The sequence below is a fragment of the Zonotrichia albicollis genome, chromosome 3, assembly GCF_047830755.1.
Source record: "Zonotrichia albicollis isolate bZonAlb1 chromosome 3, bZonAlb1.hap1, whole genome shotgun sequence".
NCBI lineage: Eukaryota > Metazoa > Chordata > Aves > Passeriformes > Passerellidae > Zonotrichia > Zonotrichia albicollis.
Window position 1 is genome coordinate 7347028 of NC_133821.1, and position 19719 is coordinate 7366746.

Consider the following 19719-nt stretch of genomic DNA (forward strand, 5'->3'; position numbering starts at 1 on the left):
TTCCCATTGTAGAATCACATAGCCTCCAAACACAAAGCATAGTTCTCCCAAGAAAATCCTGGGAAGCTGTGTAAAATCTGTCAGAAACTTAGAAAAAAATAATTTAAACAATTATTATCTTTCTTTCTGTAACCATTGTTTATAGATATAATACTCCAAAGTGTGCTATTCATAGTTCACCAATAGTATGAGAAATTTTCACTTTAAGATCAATCAAGTATCAGCTTATCAAATCAAACTATAAAAGTCACAACTTCTTCCCAAAAAACAGATTCTATTTCACCTTCTGATGACTAGAGTCATTCATTCCATTCCTGACTCAACAGCGTCATCCCATCTTTCAGTTTGTCCCCATTCCTCTTTGTCCTGTCACCACAGTTCCTGACGCAGAGTGCCTTTCTGGTTACCCTGTCGGCACTTCAGATTCTGCAAGGTTGCCATGAGGTCTCCACAGAACCTTCTCCAGCCCCACCTTTCTCAGCCTCTCATTGCAGGGGAGGGCCTCCAGTCCTCTTAGCAACTTTGTGGCCTTCTCTGGACTTGCTCCATCTATCACAGTGGGTAAGATCTAGCACAGAAAAAGTCACTGAATTTTCTGGTTTTGAAGGGACTCATCGAGTCCCAACTCCTGGTCCTGCACAGAGACCCCATGAAGTCACACCATGTGCCTGCAAGCATTGTCCAAGCGCTCCTTGAACTCTGAGAGCCTTGGTGCTATGATTACTTCCTTGGGGAAGTATAAGAAGAACAATCGCGTAAAACAGGAAGATTAAGCGCTCAAAATCCCCCAACGCGCGGTCCAGCGGCTGAGCGGCCCCGCCGATGCCTCAGAAGGGGGCCCATGGCCGGGTCCGGTACGGCTGCGGCCCTGCGGCTCTCCACCGCCAGCGCTGCCGCACCAACAGCGCTCTCGGAACGGCTGCGAGACCGGTTCCGGGAGCGGCTGGGAACCGGCGCTGGGAACCGGCTCCGGGAGCGGCTCCGGGACCGACTCCCGGCTCCGGGAGCGGCTCGGGGACCGGCTCCCGGCTCCAGCCCTCCCCCAGGTCCCGGCCCCGCCCCCGACCCCGCCCCGCCGTTTCCTGCTTCCGGCGCCGGCGGGGGCGGGCGCGCGGGCCGGGCGGAAGCCCCGTGGCGGGCGGCGCGTGCGCGGGGGCGTGGCGGCGGCGGCGGGGGCGCGGCCGCCGCTCAGTTCCTGCCCCGCGCGCGGGCGGGCGGTGTCGCCGGTCGCGACAGAGGTAACGGCACGGCACGGCCCGCACAGCACGGCACGGCCCGCACGGTGGGGCTGCCCGCCCGCCTGGGGCCGCCCCAGGCCCGGCCGCTGCCCGGGACAGCGCGCCTGGCGCGGCCGCCGCGGCGCTGCCTGGTCCGGCCCCGTGGGGCGGGAGCGCCGCTGATTCACCTCGGCCGGCTGCCGGCAGGGAGGGAGAGAGGGAGGGAGGTCGACAGACGGACCGGCAGACAGATAGACAGACAGACAGACAGACAGACAGACCCCGCAGGGCCTCTCCGGGCTCCGGAGGGCGCCAGGTCTCAGCGCGGTGCTCGGCGATGCTGGGGCCCGTCCTGCGGCCTCGGTGACCCCCGGGCCGGTGCCACCCCCGGCGGAGAGCCCGGCTCGTTTCGGTGTCCGAGTGCGGCCCCGGGCTCTGCCCCCGCACCGCGGCCTCTCGGGGTACCGGGAAGGGACCTTTGGCTCTGCGGCTGGGGCGTGATGCAGCCCCAGGAAATGCTCATTTATGTTTCACTCCTTGTCCACCATGCGTTTGTAGCTGGGAACTTAATTCATCCCGTTCTTTGTGCCAAGCAATGCATTTAATGCCCCGGTGACAGCGTTGGTCAGCCTGCAGGAACGTAGTTATGGGAGAACCTTTAGCAAGATACGTTTTATTTGCAGTCGTCTTGACTTGTTTTCTCTTTGGGGGGAATGGGTTACATTTGTAGCTGAAGAAACAAATTGATCTACATGTGCTTCACTGTCCATTGGAAGAATGACAGATGACAAAGATGTACTTCGAGATGTGTGGTTTGGGCGAATACCGACCTGCTTTACTCTGTATCAGGATGAGATAACTGAAAGGGAAGCTGACCCCTACTATGTGAGTATGACAAAGGTAGTCACAAATAGTCCAAGGCCATGGTTATGTTTGTTTCCTTCATTCTCTTCATGTGTACTACTGCATATTGTGAAAAAAACCCGCTTCTTTTCTTCTTATTCCTAGAAGCTTCTGAAAGTAAACATATAGCCATGCTGTGTGACTTCATCTTTCTTCACAGCAAGTTGTGTCACTAGTGAGAGAAACTTATCACAGGTCATTAAGATCTTTGAAAAAATTCTTAAGAAGTCAGTGAGTGACTAAGTAAAGGAGGAGGCTGGATGTGAGTTTGTATGTTCTTGGATAATGAGCAGTTGAAGAGAGAGAACTTCTATTAATGAAGAAATAATTTAGTCAGAGTCATGAAATCTCAATATTTAAGGCTGGTCGCCTGTGTAACACAAACTGCTAACAAACACTGGCTCTGTGGATGACCTCTGCTCATTTTTTTTTTCTTTAAAGTCCAGACTGCTGGACTTTAAAGAAATAAGAAAAGCAACTGTAATGGCTAAAGAGAGCACTGCCTGAACAGGATTGCTGGCTGATGATAAAAAAGGGATGATGGATGTATTTGAGTTATAACATGGAAGTGTCTTCTATAATGATGTATTTATTTATAGTGTTCTCATCAGTTTTCATTCTTTCAGCACCTAATAGACATGTAATTGAGAAAGAATGTTAGCTGATTTCGTGAAATGCAAATTTGAAATGTAACGAGTATATGGGAGGGAAATATTGAACTTTTAATTTTTATGGGATTCTGAAATTCTTAAGCCTTATCATATCCCATTCCACACTGGATGGATCTCTTTTTTCTGTGTTCAATAACATCTTTGGGTCATCAGTTTCTCATTTGCGTATGCTGTTTTGAAACTTAATAAAACTATTGGTGCTTTTTGTTCAGCAGTAATAGTGCTCATCTTTGTATATTTTAGTTTCATCACTGCTGAAAGATAGGCACTGCACTTCATTTTTATTGACCTATTGCCAAATACATCTAATCTAAAAGTCTGAGCCTTTAAATTATACATATGAGTTAAAATATGTTTGCACACTTTGTGTAAGAGCTACTTGAAAGTTATAGATGTAAGTTTAGAGCCTTAGAGCCCTGATCTGTTTAACATTGGCTTGGAAAGCATGAAACCATGTTATCCTTGTGGTGTGGCCAGCTTTCTAAGTCAAGAAAATGGTTTTAAGGTCATAGGATTTCTTTTATTTACTCCATTTAAAGTGTGCACAAAATTCTCAATGCTTAATTTTTTCTTTCTGCAAAATATGGTTACTCAGGATGACAGTTCTAAAATTTTAGCTTCTTAAATTTTCAGTTCATGTAGGAGCTGATAATAGGGCTTTGTGTCTTATGAGGGACCTAGAATTTGTAATAGTATCAGGCAGAATAGCAATCAGGGTTTTAAGTCATGGTGTAGTTCTGATAGTTTCAGAGTGTGTTTGCATTAATGTTTTTGTTCAGATTGGGAGTGTGTTTGAAATAAGTCTTCATCCTTCCCACTTCTGTGCCCAGGTTGGCATCACAGAGCAGTCGGCCCATGGGTTAAATCATTTTCATGTGAAGCTGAAGGAGGAGATGGACTTCAGTTGCTAATGGACATTTGGTGTATGGGAGCAAACTTCAGAAAAGCACATGTAGTTAACATTTCCAGCCCTTGACATCAGCTCTTCAGCTTTACATGGCTCCTCTTACTTGTTAGTATTGATACAACTTCTTTATTCCAGACTGCCTTTCATAAACGGAAGGACTGCATGGGAAGGGAATACTGGCATCATTAAGCTGAGAGAGGATAAAGGATTCCGCTCTGAGGAATTTGCTTTATGAAGATGAAGGATGACATAGACTTGGGGGGTGAGGAGTTAGAAAAACGACTCTGAGTCTGTGGGACGGATTTTGGTTTTTGTGAGTGGTGTGACAGGAGAGCCCTGTCTGTCAGATGGGCTAGTGCAGCACAGCAGTTTGAGTTGTGTGTATCACCTTCTGGCACTGCACAGGGCTAGGACAAGTAATTTAAAATTAACTTGTCTGTCTTTTGGAAAGAGTGGTGACATAAAGACTGGGCAGCTCCAGTAAAACATTGTCCTGTGTCTTAATGTAGTCATGTAGGGTAGGTTTCTGCAGTTATGCTGGAATGGGTACATCAATTTTCTTTGGAGTGTTTCAGACAGATGGTTATGTTTTGAGTGGCTGCACATTTAGGAACAATTTGCTTGATCTACTTTGGTTGCTGATTTATCTGATTTTTCTCTCATCCTAAAATTGTTATGCATTTCATTTTAAAATTATATGATGTTTGCCTGTTGCTGCAAGCAACAGTTAGAAAGAAAAGGATGAAAGAAGTATACAGGAAGCAGACACTCATTGGCTGAGACTTGTCAGGTGTATAAAGAACAAAATTACAGCAGGATACAATTTTAGAATGATGCTTTGCCTCAGGGACTAGTCTTTAACAGGACCACTCTTTAGCTTGCTTGGTGTCAAAAGTATTATTTTGTTATGATATCTCTAGGAGAGAGCAACATGAAGCCATTTCAAGATAGGATGTTTTGTTTCATCTCCCTTGACATTTTAGTGGTCAGACCAGTCCAGTTCTTGTTAAATCTATAATTTTTCTATTTTAGTGCTTTGTATGTAAAAATACTGCATGTTGTGCAACAAAACCTGTGGATATACCTGGAGAGACACTCTTTCCACAAAGTTGTATTGCAGGCATTTACTTAGGCATTGGGAGTTCTTTGTTATTCATTTAACCCCTGGTTAATAAGAAAACATTCGTGGTTAGTGTGATTAAATACTGTAGCAATACATACTATTCAAAAGGAAGGTGTTGAGATTTGTGTAGTTTTTGGGCATAACATTTAGGAATGGCTGTTGGGATTTATTCTGCTTAGTGATGAATTTGGAGATTTACTTTTCTTAATTTAATGACGGGAACCCATGATCTGGTATCTTTCAGTGGGTGGGGAATGGATTTTAAAAGGGGTAAGAAGGTGAAAATGTGTTTAAACTGCTCTTAAAGATCTCACTCAACAGATGTAGTGTACTGGTAAATCTCTAAGATTAATAAAAGCTAGATAAATTAAAGCTAGAAAAGTGGTAGATTTGGATCCTTTCATTTATCCTATAGGGGCGTAACTATATCAAGGGAAGGGGATAACTATATCAAGGTAAAAGAATGGGGGGCCACCAAACAAAGAGTTCAGTAGGCTCTACAAATGCTCAGCATCTCTGTAAAACAGGTAATTCCTGTTAATCTGATTAACTGTTGGGTTTTGTACAGTTGTACAGTTTTTGTTGAAGACTTTTGGGAGTGCTGGCCATGTTCTATTAAATTCAGTTGAAAGCTGTTTGGTTATTGTCTGTGTTCTCTAATTTTGTTGAAGTAGAAACTGGGTTGTTCTTTCACAATATAAACTGAAGCAGAGTATTTTATGGAGGAAATTATGCAATCTAAAGGGTTATGTGAAACACTGTTGCAATAAATAATGCTTTAATATATTTATCAGTTCCAGCATGGCTGTGCTACATGCAGCGTGCTAAAAATTGGCTTTTGTAAGAGTCCTAGTAAGTCTCATCAGAGTACACCAGCATTAATTTAACTGTACATATCATGCAGAAATAACATGAAATTAATACCAAAAATATGTGGGTTTGATTGGTATAGCCTGGACTGTATTGTCTCAAGAACAATCAGTGAAGATATGTGGAACTGGGTAAATAAGGATAAGCTTCTGTCATTAAAGTACCAAACAATTCTTACTTGAACGTGTACATAACTTCATTGAATTTACTGAGTTTGTTTGCCTTTTAAAAATGAAGGCTGTGTTTTGATTGCATTGCTCCTATGAAACATGGTAGAAATAATGTGATGATGATAATAAAAGCAGCAGTTGGAAAAAGAGAACCATATGGTACATGAGAAATGGAGTGTTATCTGGCATGATGACTGTGACAGGGGTGAGACTTGGCCCTATGTAATTTTATAAAATTGTGAAATTTACCCGTGTCACAGATGTAACCTAATGCAGCATTATCAAAAAGATGAATCTCTTCTTCCAGATACTTGATGTACTCTCTGTACTTCTTTATGAATTGGGTATTTACAAATTGTATTGTCATGGCCAAAATATTATCTGATTTATATATCAAAGTGCGGTCTAGTTATTGGAGAAATTCTGGAAGAATGTTACAGCAGAGATCAAGTTTTTTGTCAAGCAGAATATATCCTTACATGATTTAAGATGTCTGTACTACAGGCATTCACTTAGGCCTGGCATTATTCATATACTATAAAGAAAATACTTTAGGAAACAGCACTGGTTATGAGGAACACTGGAAAAGAAATGTTTCTCTAAACATGCAAACTATATCTATGCCTTAGGCCCATGTATTTTACTGATAATTATGAAGCAGAACTTTACAGGATGGATACTATTAATTTAAAATGTTTGGTGTAAAGTGAATTAATATTTTATAGGAAGGTTACTGAATACTGAAAAGCACTGTTGGTTATTGCTTAAGGATTGATTTATCTTTAGTCCATGTGCCACACAGTCATCAGTCAATTCACTGATTGGTACTGAGTGCTTAACCACTCCTGGGCATAAGGCTTTAAAAAAAGAGATGATAGGGAAGATGTTGCAAATAAAAATAGCACAACATTCTGATTTGGATAGTATACACTTGAGACAAGAAGTGTCTAGTATATGATGTAATATAATGATGATAGTATATGATGAAGCTTGATTCAGCTAATAAAATATTTACAGTTTTCTTTCTGATTTTAGTTCCTGGGTGAAGGTTAAATAGTGGAAGAATAGCAGTCTTGACTAATAGGTTGAAATGGCAAACCCAGTGCAAAGAAAATGGAAATTGACAGCTATTGGAAGTACAAAACACTTGGAAACCAAGCCCTTAATATCTAGTTTTCATTGGCTGTATTTTATTTTTCCTTGTGTAGGAATTTTCATTTTGAATAATAGCTTATACACATTGTCATTCTTTTCAATTAGAAGTTATAATCTCTTCTTATGTGTTCATATAAAAAGGTTTAAAACTTCATTATTTAAATACAGAAAATCAGAAATTGAAGTCCACTGTTCTCCCCCCACCCCACTGAAAGAATCAAGAACTTAATTTTTTACTTTTTTTGGTGTTAACATATTGGATACTACTATTCTGCATCTTCTGTGTACATCATTTTATAGCCTTCCATTGACCATTAAAAAGTAAACTGTTTCACCTTAAAAAGGGGAAGAAAAGAATGCTAACTGAATTTTGGTTATGAAAATGCATACTTTTTACAGATTTTTACTGGTTTAGTGTATTTTATTTACACTTAAACCTTCTATAATTTTTTTTCAGTTGCTTTTGCCAAGGATAAGCTACTTGACACTGGTAACAGACAAAGTGAAGAAGCACTTTCAGAAAGTTATGAGACAGGAGGAAGTTAGTGAAATATGGTTTGAATACGAAGGTACACCACTGAAATGGTGAGTTTATTGAACTTTGTACTTTATGCACTTTATCATGTAGAGAGTTCCCAGGTTTAGCACAGTGTCAGTAGTTTTCCTAAAGTAATCACTCCCTTGGGCTTCAAAGATAACAATAGAGGAGGAGGGTAAGAAATGCATGTTTTTGGGGAAAAACAAAAGGTTTAATGTTGAACGTATTTTTTATTATTCTGCTTGAATTTTTATTGTATGCATAAGACAGAGGTGTTGTGCTGCACTTAACTGGTTTTGTTCTCGTTGTTACCATAATTCAGAATGCTTGTGGGTTAGGCTTTACCATTGCTTGCAGTAGCATTACCAAATAAATCTTCCTTTAATATATTTCACCTTTCTAAAGATGTCTAGTAACACAGATAGGAAGTAATAATTTTGGAGTCTGAATGCAAACAGCTTATATGCATCATGGTAATAAAACAGGAGTAGCCTTCACTGTTCACTGGTGTGATACGTGCTTGCACTGTAAACATCTAATATTGATCTTCAAGCGTTTGTTGAATTCAATTAGTTCAAGTTTACTGAACTGATTGCTGTTGATTCCGTTTTTATTTTGTCCTATAGTCTATGAAAACGATTTTTTTTTTGGGTTTTTAGTTCGTTGGGTTTTTTGGTGAGAGGTTAGAGACTTGGACTGATATAGTATATAATTAATTATATATAATATATATATTGTATATAATTAATTTTCATAAATACTTTTCATCAGGTTTTCTACTTCTTTTGCTGTTAAGGAGTTTTAAAGAAAATATTTTGAGAGCTGCAGTGTTTCCTAGTTTTATATAGACAACATCAGCCATCTAGAAGGTATTTAATATTTTGAATTATTAAGAGATTTTTATCTCTTTTTATTTCTTGTTTCATCATGGGAAATCAAACTAGTGATTTTTTAAATTTTACTGGACCTGGATTGTCCTGTGATTAGCATCACATCATGGAGTGCCTGTAGATTTGGTGAGGCAGTAGATCTTTTATAGTCTTTTGTTTCTTTGAGACCAACCTAATGTAAACCTTGACAATATGTAAAGAGAAACCCATAAAAACAATCTCTTTAAGCTTTTATTTTAACTGATTGGCAAAACCATCTTTAGACATCTAAATAAATTATGTGAGATTTAACAAGAAATGGTGTCTTATGTGCCACAGTAATGTTGAGTCATGGATACTACCTAAATAAACAGCAAGGTACCACATTTATCCCAGTGTGTTCATAATCCCAGGTAAATATTGGAAGAAAACTTGTTTTCACTGAAGCTGTAACAAGAAGGGAAAGAAAGGTTTTGTACTTCAGCCACAAATAGATCCATATTTTCTCTAAGTTTTGAAATACCATGATATTTGAAGTAGAATAAAAAAAACCAAAACTGTACAATATAGGTATAGACTGAAGATGTAGCTGGTAATTCTAAGAAACTAAATAGTGTAAGGATGATCTGCTAATTAAGGCTCTCATCTTGAAGAAAAACGAAGCTTATTCTGCCAGGGACAGCTCCACTGATTTCAGTGGAACTGCTTTTCTAAGGAAAGTGCCATTTGTAAACCAGTATTTTAGGAGAATGGGCCTTCTCCAGAAGAAGCTTCAGCTCTTTATGGGATTACCAAACACCAGAACTGAGAATTAGATTGAACTAGTAATTGGTAGAGAAAGAATAGGAGGCATTAATGTTTAGTCTTTTAAGCTATGACTTGTGCATTCAGAATCAAATAAAACTTGTTAATAGTATTGTTTATTCTAATTATTTACTTTGCACTGTGAGGTCTTATTGCTTGCAGTCTGCAGTTTTATACCTAGTTGGGATGGAGTCTATCTGTTCAGATGCAGCTCTTCCATTTTCCAGTGAGATTTTGGAGGAAGTCTGAAACATAATTTCTGCTTCAGGCTCTGCAGTGCTTGGGTCAAGTTCTTACAGGAGAATGAAGCCCTCCAGGGTTGGAGTTACATGGGCCTGGGTTCTTCGTCCTGCTGAGGGTGTTGGGACAGGGGAAGATGGATTCTTTACCTGCAGGAGGTGTGCACTGGGGGAGGGTCTCTGCCACCAAGGTAAGGCATTTCAGGAAGAGATTATCAGACTGTGCAGCATTAGAGACCACAGAAGGAAATGGATGAAACCTTAGACCCTCCTGCAGCTACAGGAGATTAAACCTACAACCACAGTGAAGGAGGTGCAGTCAGAGACTGTGATTACTGGATTAGAAAACAGTCTCCTAGAATTTGGAAGAGCTGGAAGTTTGACTTCTTGCAACAGGAGGAATGCTCCTTCTGCACCTGCATTTCTCTAAGTACAGCTTAGGTTCAGTGCTCTGGCTGCAGGTGAAGGACTGAAGGTGTTGTCCAGTAATGCATCTGATAGGGCTGAACCTGAACTGTGTGGGGGCGCCAGGAGGAAATGAGAAGTTAAGTCATAAGTCTGTATTTGGCTTACTGTCCTTTCTCCAGGACTTTTAACTCTGCCATTTCATGGTCACTGCAGCTCAAGCTGCCACTGGTTACCACAACTCTTTTGTCTTAACAGATAATTAACAGGTTTCGCTTTGGGTTATGTCTGGTTTATCCAGCGTCTGTGTCAAGAAATCTTGACTACTTGTCAAGATTTGTTGTTTTTCCAGAAGATGTGAGAGATTAACAGGAGCCAGGATCGGTGATGTAGACACTTACTAAATTGTTTAAAGAAGACTATCGATTTTCTCACCTAGATTGCATGATCTGTTGCCCTTACTAGTGCCTCCTCTGTTCCTGACCCACAAGAACTCAACCAACCTGTTGTCTGTCCTATTCAGTTCCATACATCTAAGCTGCTCCCTGACATGGAAGACAACCCTCTGTCCTCATCTGCCCTGCCTGCCTTTACTAAGCAGCTTATGTCTGTCCTTCCACAGCAGTATTCCAGTTGTGCAAGCTGTCTCACTGTACCTCAGGTAGCCCAACACTCTCCCAGTAATGTCACAGCATGTGCAACTCTAGTTTTTCCTGCTTGTTTCCCAAGCTATGTGCACTTCTGTAGATACTTGTGGTGGGCTCTGTCCTCCCTTCTTTTATCACTTTGACATCTCCCTTGCAACTATCACCTTTCACCACTTGCTATCCACCCATGACCATTAATTTTTATTTATCTGTGGGTTGTTATTTACACTTCTGTTGTTTGTGGTCTAAAGCTCTCACCAGGCTGGGCAACCTTAAGGCAAAGATACTTTTGTCTGACTTAGGTGGATTCCATCTCTCCCTAGCAGTCCATTATCCCCAGAGAGTATCCTATGTCTGTAAAAGCCAAGTCCTTGTTGTTGCACCAGCTGCAAAACCAGCTCCTGACCTGCAGACATCTCTCTGAACTTGTCTCCTTTAATGGCAAAATTGTGGAGATGCCTCCTTGCCCCTAGAACTTGTTGAGTCACTTTTGATACTCTCAGGGGTTCTGTTGCAGCACTTAAAATTTGTGCCCATGTGGGTAAACAGCAAGGACTAATAATCCAAGCAGAGGACCACTTTGCCAATCTGCAACTTTTCACCAAGCAGCAAACCTCTGCTGGTTAACAAGTGAAGTTGGCTCAAGATGGGGCTCTCTCTCCTGTAGGATGGAGTCTCATAGTGCTGTGTCTGCTTCCTCTGGCTGTGGATGGATGTGCTGTTCAGACAGCTCTGATGCTTCCTCAGAACTTCCAGCCTCTTGTCTGACACTGAAGCACTGCCAGTGGTTGCCCTCTCTTGGCCAGAGGTTAAGGAGACTTTTCCATCTGTCCATCTGGGAGCTGCTCTGGCAGTCAGTCACACTCTTGGACCCCCTGAGCTGGGACAGGCCCCTTTGCAGAGGTGGCTCCAGGGAGCGATGGGGGCCTCGCTTGGCTCCCTGCACACCCACACAGCCAGACAAGGTTTCCTTTCCTGCTCGACCCTTGGTTTCTCATAGCACAGTCTCAGGCATCTGGATCCTTAAAAGAGCTAAATCGTGGTGTAACAACAGAAAAACAGCTTGGGCTGGTATCCCTGAGCTGGGACCCCAAACCAAGGAACCCCTGGGCTTTTGTACCCTCACAGTGTGTGTGTGATAGTGTGGGGTTTTTCCTCTGTGCCATTGCCTCCTGCCCTGTCCCTGAGTGTCCTGTCACCTGGCAGGGCCACAGGTCCCTGTGCTCTTTCCTGTGCAAAGGGTCAGCACCAGCTTTGGCCTCTTGCCTGGGGCTCCCATCACGTGGAGCTCAACCTGCAGCTCCCTCTGCAGCTGCACTCTGAGCTACTGGCACTGCATGGATTCCTCAACACCAGAGTTCACACAAGTCTGGTACTCCCAGACTCCCTGTGAATCCCCACTGACCACTTTAATGACTGCTGACACTTCCTCTCTCCAGATTCTCATCTCTGTGAGATCTTGGTGAAGATGCCATTAATATCTGTCTTCCCTGATGCTGTGCAGCCCCCTGACTTCCTGCAGCTCCTTAGCTGGGTGACATAGCTCCTCACTGATGTGCATTTTCTCTAGGCAAGGACATTTCCTCTGCTTGCTCCAACCCTCAGGAGAGGTCCCAGGCTCTCCTGGCAGCTTGAAACCTGGAGAGCTGTAGCCTTTCTCAGGAGCCCTCCCTGAGTGAGAAATTACTGTCAGCCACTCTGTGCTGGAGTAATTTCTTCAGCAGATGCTGGGGGATGACACCTGCAGCTTGTTTCCATCCTGTTCCATGAGCACTTGCACATGGCTTTCAGTGGAGTTTTTGTCCCTTTTGAACAGGTTGTGTTCTAGCCCTGGTAATTGTAAAGGTGGCTCTCCAGTACCAACTGGATGGGTACTTGACCCTTCCTGTTCATAGATTAGCAGAAGACAAAAGGTCAAAACATCATTTAATCAGGCATTTATTTACTCTGCAAAGCACAGAGATTTTACTGAGATTTTACTGAAATTTTACTCTGTGCTTTACTTTTACTGAAGAAATTTGATTACGTGAACTTTACTGTGTAATCTTAAATGATTAGAAAATACAGATGTAGGACAAGACCTGATACAGGAGCTTTTGTATGGGTTTTTTGTTGTAGTTTTCTTTTTCTTAGTTATCTGTTTTCTTGTATAAGTTGAAAGTAACTGGAAGTCACTGTTCGTGCTGAAAATTTGTGTTCATCTAATTATCAAATCTGATTTTTGTTACTTAACTCACCTGGAAAACCACTCTTTCAAGGAACTCTTGCTGAATCCTTGTTTAGTGTTTAGGACATGATTGGCAGTTAGTAGACAAAAATCTTCATGGTAAAAACTTGAGCATTAGCAGTGAATCTGGATAAATCTGGATATGCATCCTTTTTATTCTCAGGTAAGCTCAGGAATTGTAGCAGTATTTTATATTTTATTTTGCTGTTGTAGTGAATTTGTCTTAGTTTATGAGTGGCTCACCCGTAGAGGGTGCTAAAGCGCTGTTGTGTGAGTTTCACCGATCTGGAAAGTGGCTTGGCACAGGTGCTGTTAAAGCAACGCTCTTGGTTAGTTCTCTCAGGACTTCCAAAACTTGTGTACGTGCTTGGGTCTGCGACCTGAGATCAGTTCCATTAGTTCAGTGAAACTACTGACTTTACAGTTCAGTGTATGTTTCTCTCTTTGTAGGATGAAAAGCAAGTAAGGCTGTTTGGGTTATGATTTTTGAAAGATAAGAGAATGGGTCTTGGTACACTGAATGTAAAAAAAACCTATTTTATCAAAAATCTTGCCAATATCTGTGTGTGAGAAAACTGAAAAAAGAGCTTTTTTGTAGTGCCTGTGGAGATTTTGTATGTGTGATACATGTTCCATATACTGCTGGGAGCTGTATATTCTAATGAATTTAAAGGAGAGAAAGCTGTGAGACAGAAGGGAATATTTGTCAGAAGCAACCTTTTTTGTGTAACTCCTTTAATCTAGAATGCCACTGAAATACAAAACTCCAATTAATTTTTTTCCTTCCTTTTCATTTTTCTTCATTTGATAGCAAAGATACAGAGTTGATCTTGATCTATCATCTTTCAGGCCTTTTACAGATATGTATTTTTTTCACTCTTCTCCTTATTCTCTGCATTGCTATATCAGACATATGGAAGAAGGAAAGAATGTTAAGCATCAGTGTGGTATGAACCCAAGACACTCAAGCATCTGAAAGCCTGTGTGCTTTTCCTGGTCTGAGGCTTTTTAACCAAAAGTTCTGTTTTGGAAGGTTCCACAAAGCAGCTGTAGGCCACTTAAGGCTGTTGCAAAAGTAGCAGTGTTTTGCGGGCACAGCTTGGAAACCACTGGTTTAGATATTGAACACGTATATTCCAGACTTAATTCTGCCTGTCAGTCATCTAAATTTGCCTATATAACTTTCCTAAGTTATAGAGTGGGAGTCAAACAGCTATTTTGTGTGTGTGTGTGTGTGTGTGTGTGTAAATGCAGGTATGTTGATACTGGTGATACATTGAATTAAATGCACGGCTTCTGTATTAAATTAGTATCTTGTCATTTTTAGGCATTACCCAATTGGTTTACTCTTTGATCTCCATGCATCAAATACAGCCCTTCCTTGGAGCATCACAGTGCATTTCAAGGTAAATTGATAGAGATTTCTTAAGAATGAGTGAACATGAGATTTCATGACATTTGGAAGCTGGGAAAAAGTTTCATAACTATTTAATAAAACATGTGAATGATGTGATTTGAAAGGGAGACTATCCATTGTTCAGGAAGCATTTAATGGTTTCTGTAAATCTGCAGCTATTTTCCGTGAGACTGTGTGTGCTTTTACTGCACTTTCTGTAGAAAATTATTCTATTATAATCTCAAAATACAAAATTGTTTTTAAGTTATGAGGCTTATAATAGAAGAACTTTCTATAATGTTTTAAATTTAATTGGTTTGAGTTCACTGAAGATTGGGAAGATTGAGAAGTGCTCGTCCTTTTAGGCATATATGAGCATGGATATGAGATGCTGTAGAAATCTTTGAAGTCAGGGAATACTGTTGTACTTGATGTTGGTCCCTTTTGGAGAACTGAGTGAAATGAGTTTGGTCTTGTGACTGCTTAGTCACAGGAGAGACATTATTTTGATTATGCATTGTAAACCCATTAGGTATGGCTTAACAGCACTACTGATCTTTGCTCAGAATGGAACTTGAACAAGGTTAGCTTTGGTGCAGGATTCTTGCATACTCTGAAATGCATTGAGACAATAATTCCAAGGATGTTTTGAAGTCAAAAACACAACTAGAAATCATGATATTTAACTTTGAAATGTTAATTTCTCCATTGTAAAAGAAACAGTGCAATAGGAAAACTGATCTGAAAGACAACACTACATTAATGGGCTTGACTTTAGTGCTTGAGGGATTGAATGAAATGAAAAATGTATTGGGGAAGCACTTCTGTTGAATGTTTTCATTGAAACAATTCTCAAAGGTGTGTTAGAAAAACTTTTTCCAACAGTAATATGATTCTTTTTGGAAGTGTACACTGAAAGCATACATTCTTATGATATGTATTTCTACATGTTGAAACTTCTAAAATGACTGACTTAATAGATCTGAAGTTGGGGATGTTTTTGAAACCACTGTAATTGCTACACTTGTCTGATAAATGTCAGAGAGCTGGGATGAGGAAACTTCCAGAATGTCCTAATGAAAATGTAGGGCATCTAGTTTCATAAACCATGGTTTAATTGTTATGTTCTGAGAGCTCTGGGATATTAACAGTGGCAATGTGGGGATGTTGCCATCACAAAGTAGAGGCATCTTGAGAAGTTGCAGCACCACAGTGCTTTTTAATCAGCAGCATAAATTTGGCTTTAATGTCCATGTTGCTGCTTGCCAAAAGATCAGCTACTTTTAGTTTTTCTGAAAGGTGTACGTTAAAGATCAGCAGAAATAATTAACTGTTATGGTAGTATTATTTTAAAGGTTGATGTAATTTAGTAATATAATACTGTGGAGTTAGCACCTGCATAATCTCTCTTCCTATTTTGATGTAATCTGAAAGTTTATTTAAATAAAAAATCCCTCTGAATCCTTAAGTCAAAACATAACTGAAAGATATCAAAGTATGTCAAAATATTGAAGAGGTTTTCATGTGTTACAGTTCCTTACAGCTGAATAGTTTAGGTGTGGGATTTTTGACTAGAGTATTCTTTTCATTTCTGTGTAGTTATTCTTCAAAGAGTCATAATTCTTATTTGGCTTAATTAAACAGTGTTAGCTTTTATGGGGTTTAACTTTTGTTGTTGTGGCTGTCTCCTTTCTTCTACCAATGCATGCAGTCAACAACAGATATCTCAAACATCTGTAAAAAGTGTTTTTCAACTTGTTTTTAAAAGTCAGACTTTCCCTATCAGGTTTCCTTGTTTGAAGTTAAAAACATGGTAAAGGCCTATTTCTGTTCAGCAGAAGTTTTCAAGTTGATAAGTGTTTGTAATTGTCCTCCTGTGTTATGTATGCAGACCAAATCATAAACACAGTGAGTTTTTGCATTGAAGAATCAGTTTGTTAATTTGTACTTCTGGTATGCAATAAAATTACGTGCATTGTATCTTGTAAAGTTGAAAAACAGTTGCATTAAAAAGTTGCAGAAGGATGAGGCTGAACTGCATACTGAGGTCTGAGAATCATGAGAGGCTGTAGCTCAAGTTGCTTTTGTTATCCAGGTGTGGCTTTAGAGGAAGGAGGGAAATTCTACCCCTTCCTGTTAAAATCATCTCACCTTACTCTGAGGCCTGTTTAACACTACTCAGTTCTCAGTGTGGTAATCACTCTCCAAATTTTGGGCAGTAGATAAGATGGCAGCACTGTTGGAGGAGAGGGAATTGTGTGTGCCAGGGGAAATGCTGAGGTTCTGCTGAAGCCATTGTCTGCTGGTGCCTGCCCCTCCACCCATGACCTGATGTACAGGAGGAGAGGCAGCAGCTGTCCTGGTGTGACAGACATCATCTTTGTGGGTTTTTAGGTGAAGATTGGGTCAGGGGCAATGGAAATGAAGTACTTTTCCATGTAGCATATGGATAAATTGTGGAACTGCAAGGAGATATTGTGGAAGCCGGAAGTATAAATGAGGATTTTTTGAAATCAGTCTACTTAAAGAAAGACCACTGATGGTAACTAAACACAAATATGTAGATGTACCCCCTGCCACTGGATACATTCCTTATGGTTTTTAATGCCCTCTTTTCTGTAAATGTAGTCTAATGCAAGTAGACTGTCACAGGATAAACAGATGTTTTGTGAACTAGAACTGAGAGATAAATATGGGTGGAATGGAGTTATGAAACCCAACTGTTGAAATTGCCAGTGATGTTTTTGGTACAGTTTTTTTGTGAGAGGTCATTTAGTGCTCTTGTCTGTACAGACAGTACCTATTTCTTGGTGACCAGTTCATACTGCAAGGGTCTACTGGTATGTGAAAACAAAAACCAGAACTCCTTGAGCTTTCTAAGAAAATCAGAGCCAACCCTCAGTAACTGTTCTTTCAAAGATGCAGGACATGGAGGGAGTAAGACACCACCAATGAGAGTACTTGAATTAAAGCTACTTATGTCATCTGTTAATACTTTTTGCAAATCTCCCTAGTTGTATAGCCAGGAGTGGCAACCAGTTTACAATTGTCCCTTTCTTCAGGGATCTGAATGAAGTTATTTATGATTGATCAGTATTTCTTCAGGTAGAAAGAAGGCAAGTAGAATTTTTTTTTAAAAAAATACAAGCACACATGACCTACATTTAAATATAAAACTTCTTGTTTTGTACCCTGATGGATAAATCAGGTGGGATGCCATGTTTTCTGTTGACAGTCTCATGTAGGTGAAACTGTTTCCTATACTTCTTGCAGGTGTGCAGTGTTTCTTTCTAAGTCATCACTTTCATGTTTAGGTTTTTCAGCTTCTACTCACAGTACTTCATAGAAATGTGTCAGTGTTTTCCTACTAAAGAAAAGCATATACAGCACTGAGGTTCAGGAGTGTTTTCCAGTCTTTCACAGTGTTACTCCTTAGAAGCTGGGAAAATTAATCTTGCCACACCTAGTTCTACTACTGTGTCTCGATTCTTTACACTAGCTTAACTAGCTTTGACCAGTTTTAAATAGATCCTTGCTGTTCTGCAGACTGCACTGTGTATGATTTCTGGAACTCATCCTCAGGGAGTCACATTAGCTGCAATTTAAAATTAATTGCAAAAATGTCAGCAGGACGATGTCTACCTGTAGAAAGAGAAGAATGTCCTAAAAAAGACCCTGCAGTCCAATATTTACACATGTGTAGTGAAACAGTTGTTGTAACAAAACTGTGGTTTTCATAAACTCAGCTGAAACATCACTTTTTAACTAGGAAAGTCAGTTTCTAGGTTCTTAGATTATTTGGCATTAGGTATGTACCACTGTTTTTTCCTTTGTTCTGAGGGATGCCAGTGTCTCTCTTTGAATTCTTGTGTGTAAAGAACTTTTTTGGTCTTTAAGTATGCTATTTCTGTCTATTTGCTTCTTCTGGATTGGTTACAAGACTTTACATTTTTATTTGAGCAAGTAAATTGAACTTCTGAAAGAATTTACAGGCCTATGCAGATGTCAATTGGCAAGTAACAGTCCCAGTAATGTTCTCCTAGTAATCTTGGGCCAAATTACGCTGAGACACTCAGCTTTGTAGGGTAGAACAGGAGCAAGGTCTGCCCCAGAAGAACTTCCCTTATTGTTCTGTCTTCTTTAATGTCTTTATACTTGGCCATTCTCATGTAGGAAGCTAGATTTACCTCTGTCCTTAGCTTTCTAGTCAGCTTAACATACACTAGTCCTAACAACAGCACTTCCTTTTGCAAGTTCAGCTCAAACCATGTAAACTTTAGTGGAAAAGATATTGGCAATCTTTTCTTTATGCCCCTGTTTTTGGAAAATACTCATCCTTTTGATCCACAGTTTCCAGAGTTTGAGTTCTCACTGTCATAAAGAGGAAACACTATATGAAATTCCATTACTCAATTTCCAACTCTTCTCAATAACCTAGTGAGGAGGGAACTATCACTGTTTTCCTCAGAATTTCTTTCTGGTAAGGCAGTCCCCACGTCCCTTTTTGATACTTTGGGTTTCTGTATTTTGAAGCAGTCATTTTTTCTTGAGGTTATGTGGGGGAGTGAAGGTAGAGTTTTTTCTCGCATTAGGTTGCTCCCACTTTTACATGTTAACTATATTGTAAAAGCCTTTGAAAGATACTCCATTATATGTATTTGTATTTCCAAAATGGTTTTGACAGTCCCTCACAGAAACTTTTTAAAGTGCCAGTTTGTAATGGATTAAGAGGAAAGGGCCTCTGTTGGAATAGTATGAGAATTCAAGTGTAAACGTGTGGCAAGCCCTTGTCAGGAAGGGAGTACTGATGGTGCCACCACTCTGGCTTGGCTCTGAGGTTTGCTCCATTCAGCATGGTCATAAGCAACTGTGAAAATAAAGTTAATTAGGAGGGAATAAAGGTGGGGTTTAAAACTTGTGAAAACTAAAGGTAGTGGATTTGTGGTAGTGAATGCTTGTATTATTATAAAATGGTTAGTGATAGTAAGTGTGTATAAAAGAAAAACTGGAGGAAGAAAACCCACAACCTCTACAGTGCCAGACTTCTGACCAGTTAATGTTCAAAGAAATCTTTTTTGTATCTGAATGAGATATACTGCCATAACTCATTAATAAATTCATTAGGAGAGGTTGTTTTCGTTTACTGAAGGGTTAAGAGTTACCTGAGGAGTGGTAGCTGTGCATGTGCAATGCTGAATGCTGTGTGCCAGTGTAACCAAGAAGAAGGGGTATAAAATCAAGTCACACAAGCTAGCAGTAGTCACGTGGATTAGTTGAAGCTGGAACTGACAAAAATTTCCAGTGTCTCTAAGGAAAAATGTTTGTAAGTGGCAGATATGCTGCAGTTCTTATATGTGGGGGATACTGCTTGATTTTCAGGGAACTGCATATAAATGGTTGATAAAATATCACAGAGAGCCATTTTGTATTAGGTGCTTGTCACTTCTCATCATTTTCTTCTATTTAATGTCTGAGATTGAATATCTGCTTGAAAACATGTTAAAATTCTGGTTTTACAGAAAGTTGTTGAGCTTTTATTTTTCCTGAAACATTTTCACTGCAACCTGTTTCTTGTCAG

At 40.3% G+C, this 19719-nt stretch overlaps 1 protein-coding gene across 5 annotated transcripts in view; it reads left to right on the forward strand.

Moving 5' to 3' along the window:
• Nucleotides 1-1102: 1102 nt before the first annotated feature.
• Nucleotides 1103-19719, forward strand: part of ATG5 (autophagy related 5) — a 120352-nt gene continuing 101735 nt past the window's right edge. For 4 of the 5 annotated variants that reach the window (XR_012579344.1, XR_012579343.1, XM_074536547.1 and 1 more), the window contains exons 1-4: nucleotides 1103-1238; nucleotides 1948-2102; nucleotides 7474-7601; nucleotides 14073-14151. Coding sequence is in view for 3 of the 5 variants with exons in the window: in XM_074536547.1 (XP_074392648.1) it covers nucleotides 1995-2102; nucleotides 7474-7601; nucleotides 14073-14151 (315 nt within the window). In the remaining 2 variants the exon portion in view is untranslated. Of the gene's footprint in view, nucleotides 1239-1947; nucleotides 2103-7473; nucleotides 7602-14072; nucleotides 14152-19719 lie in introns of those variants that run through there. The other variant, XM_074536548.1, reaches the window with a different exon arrangement.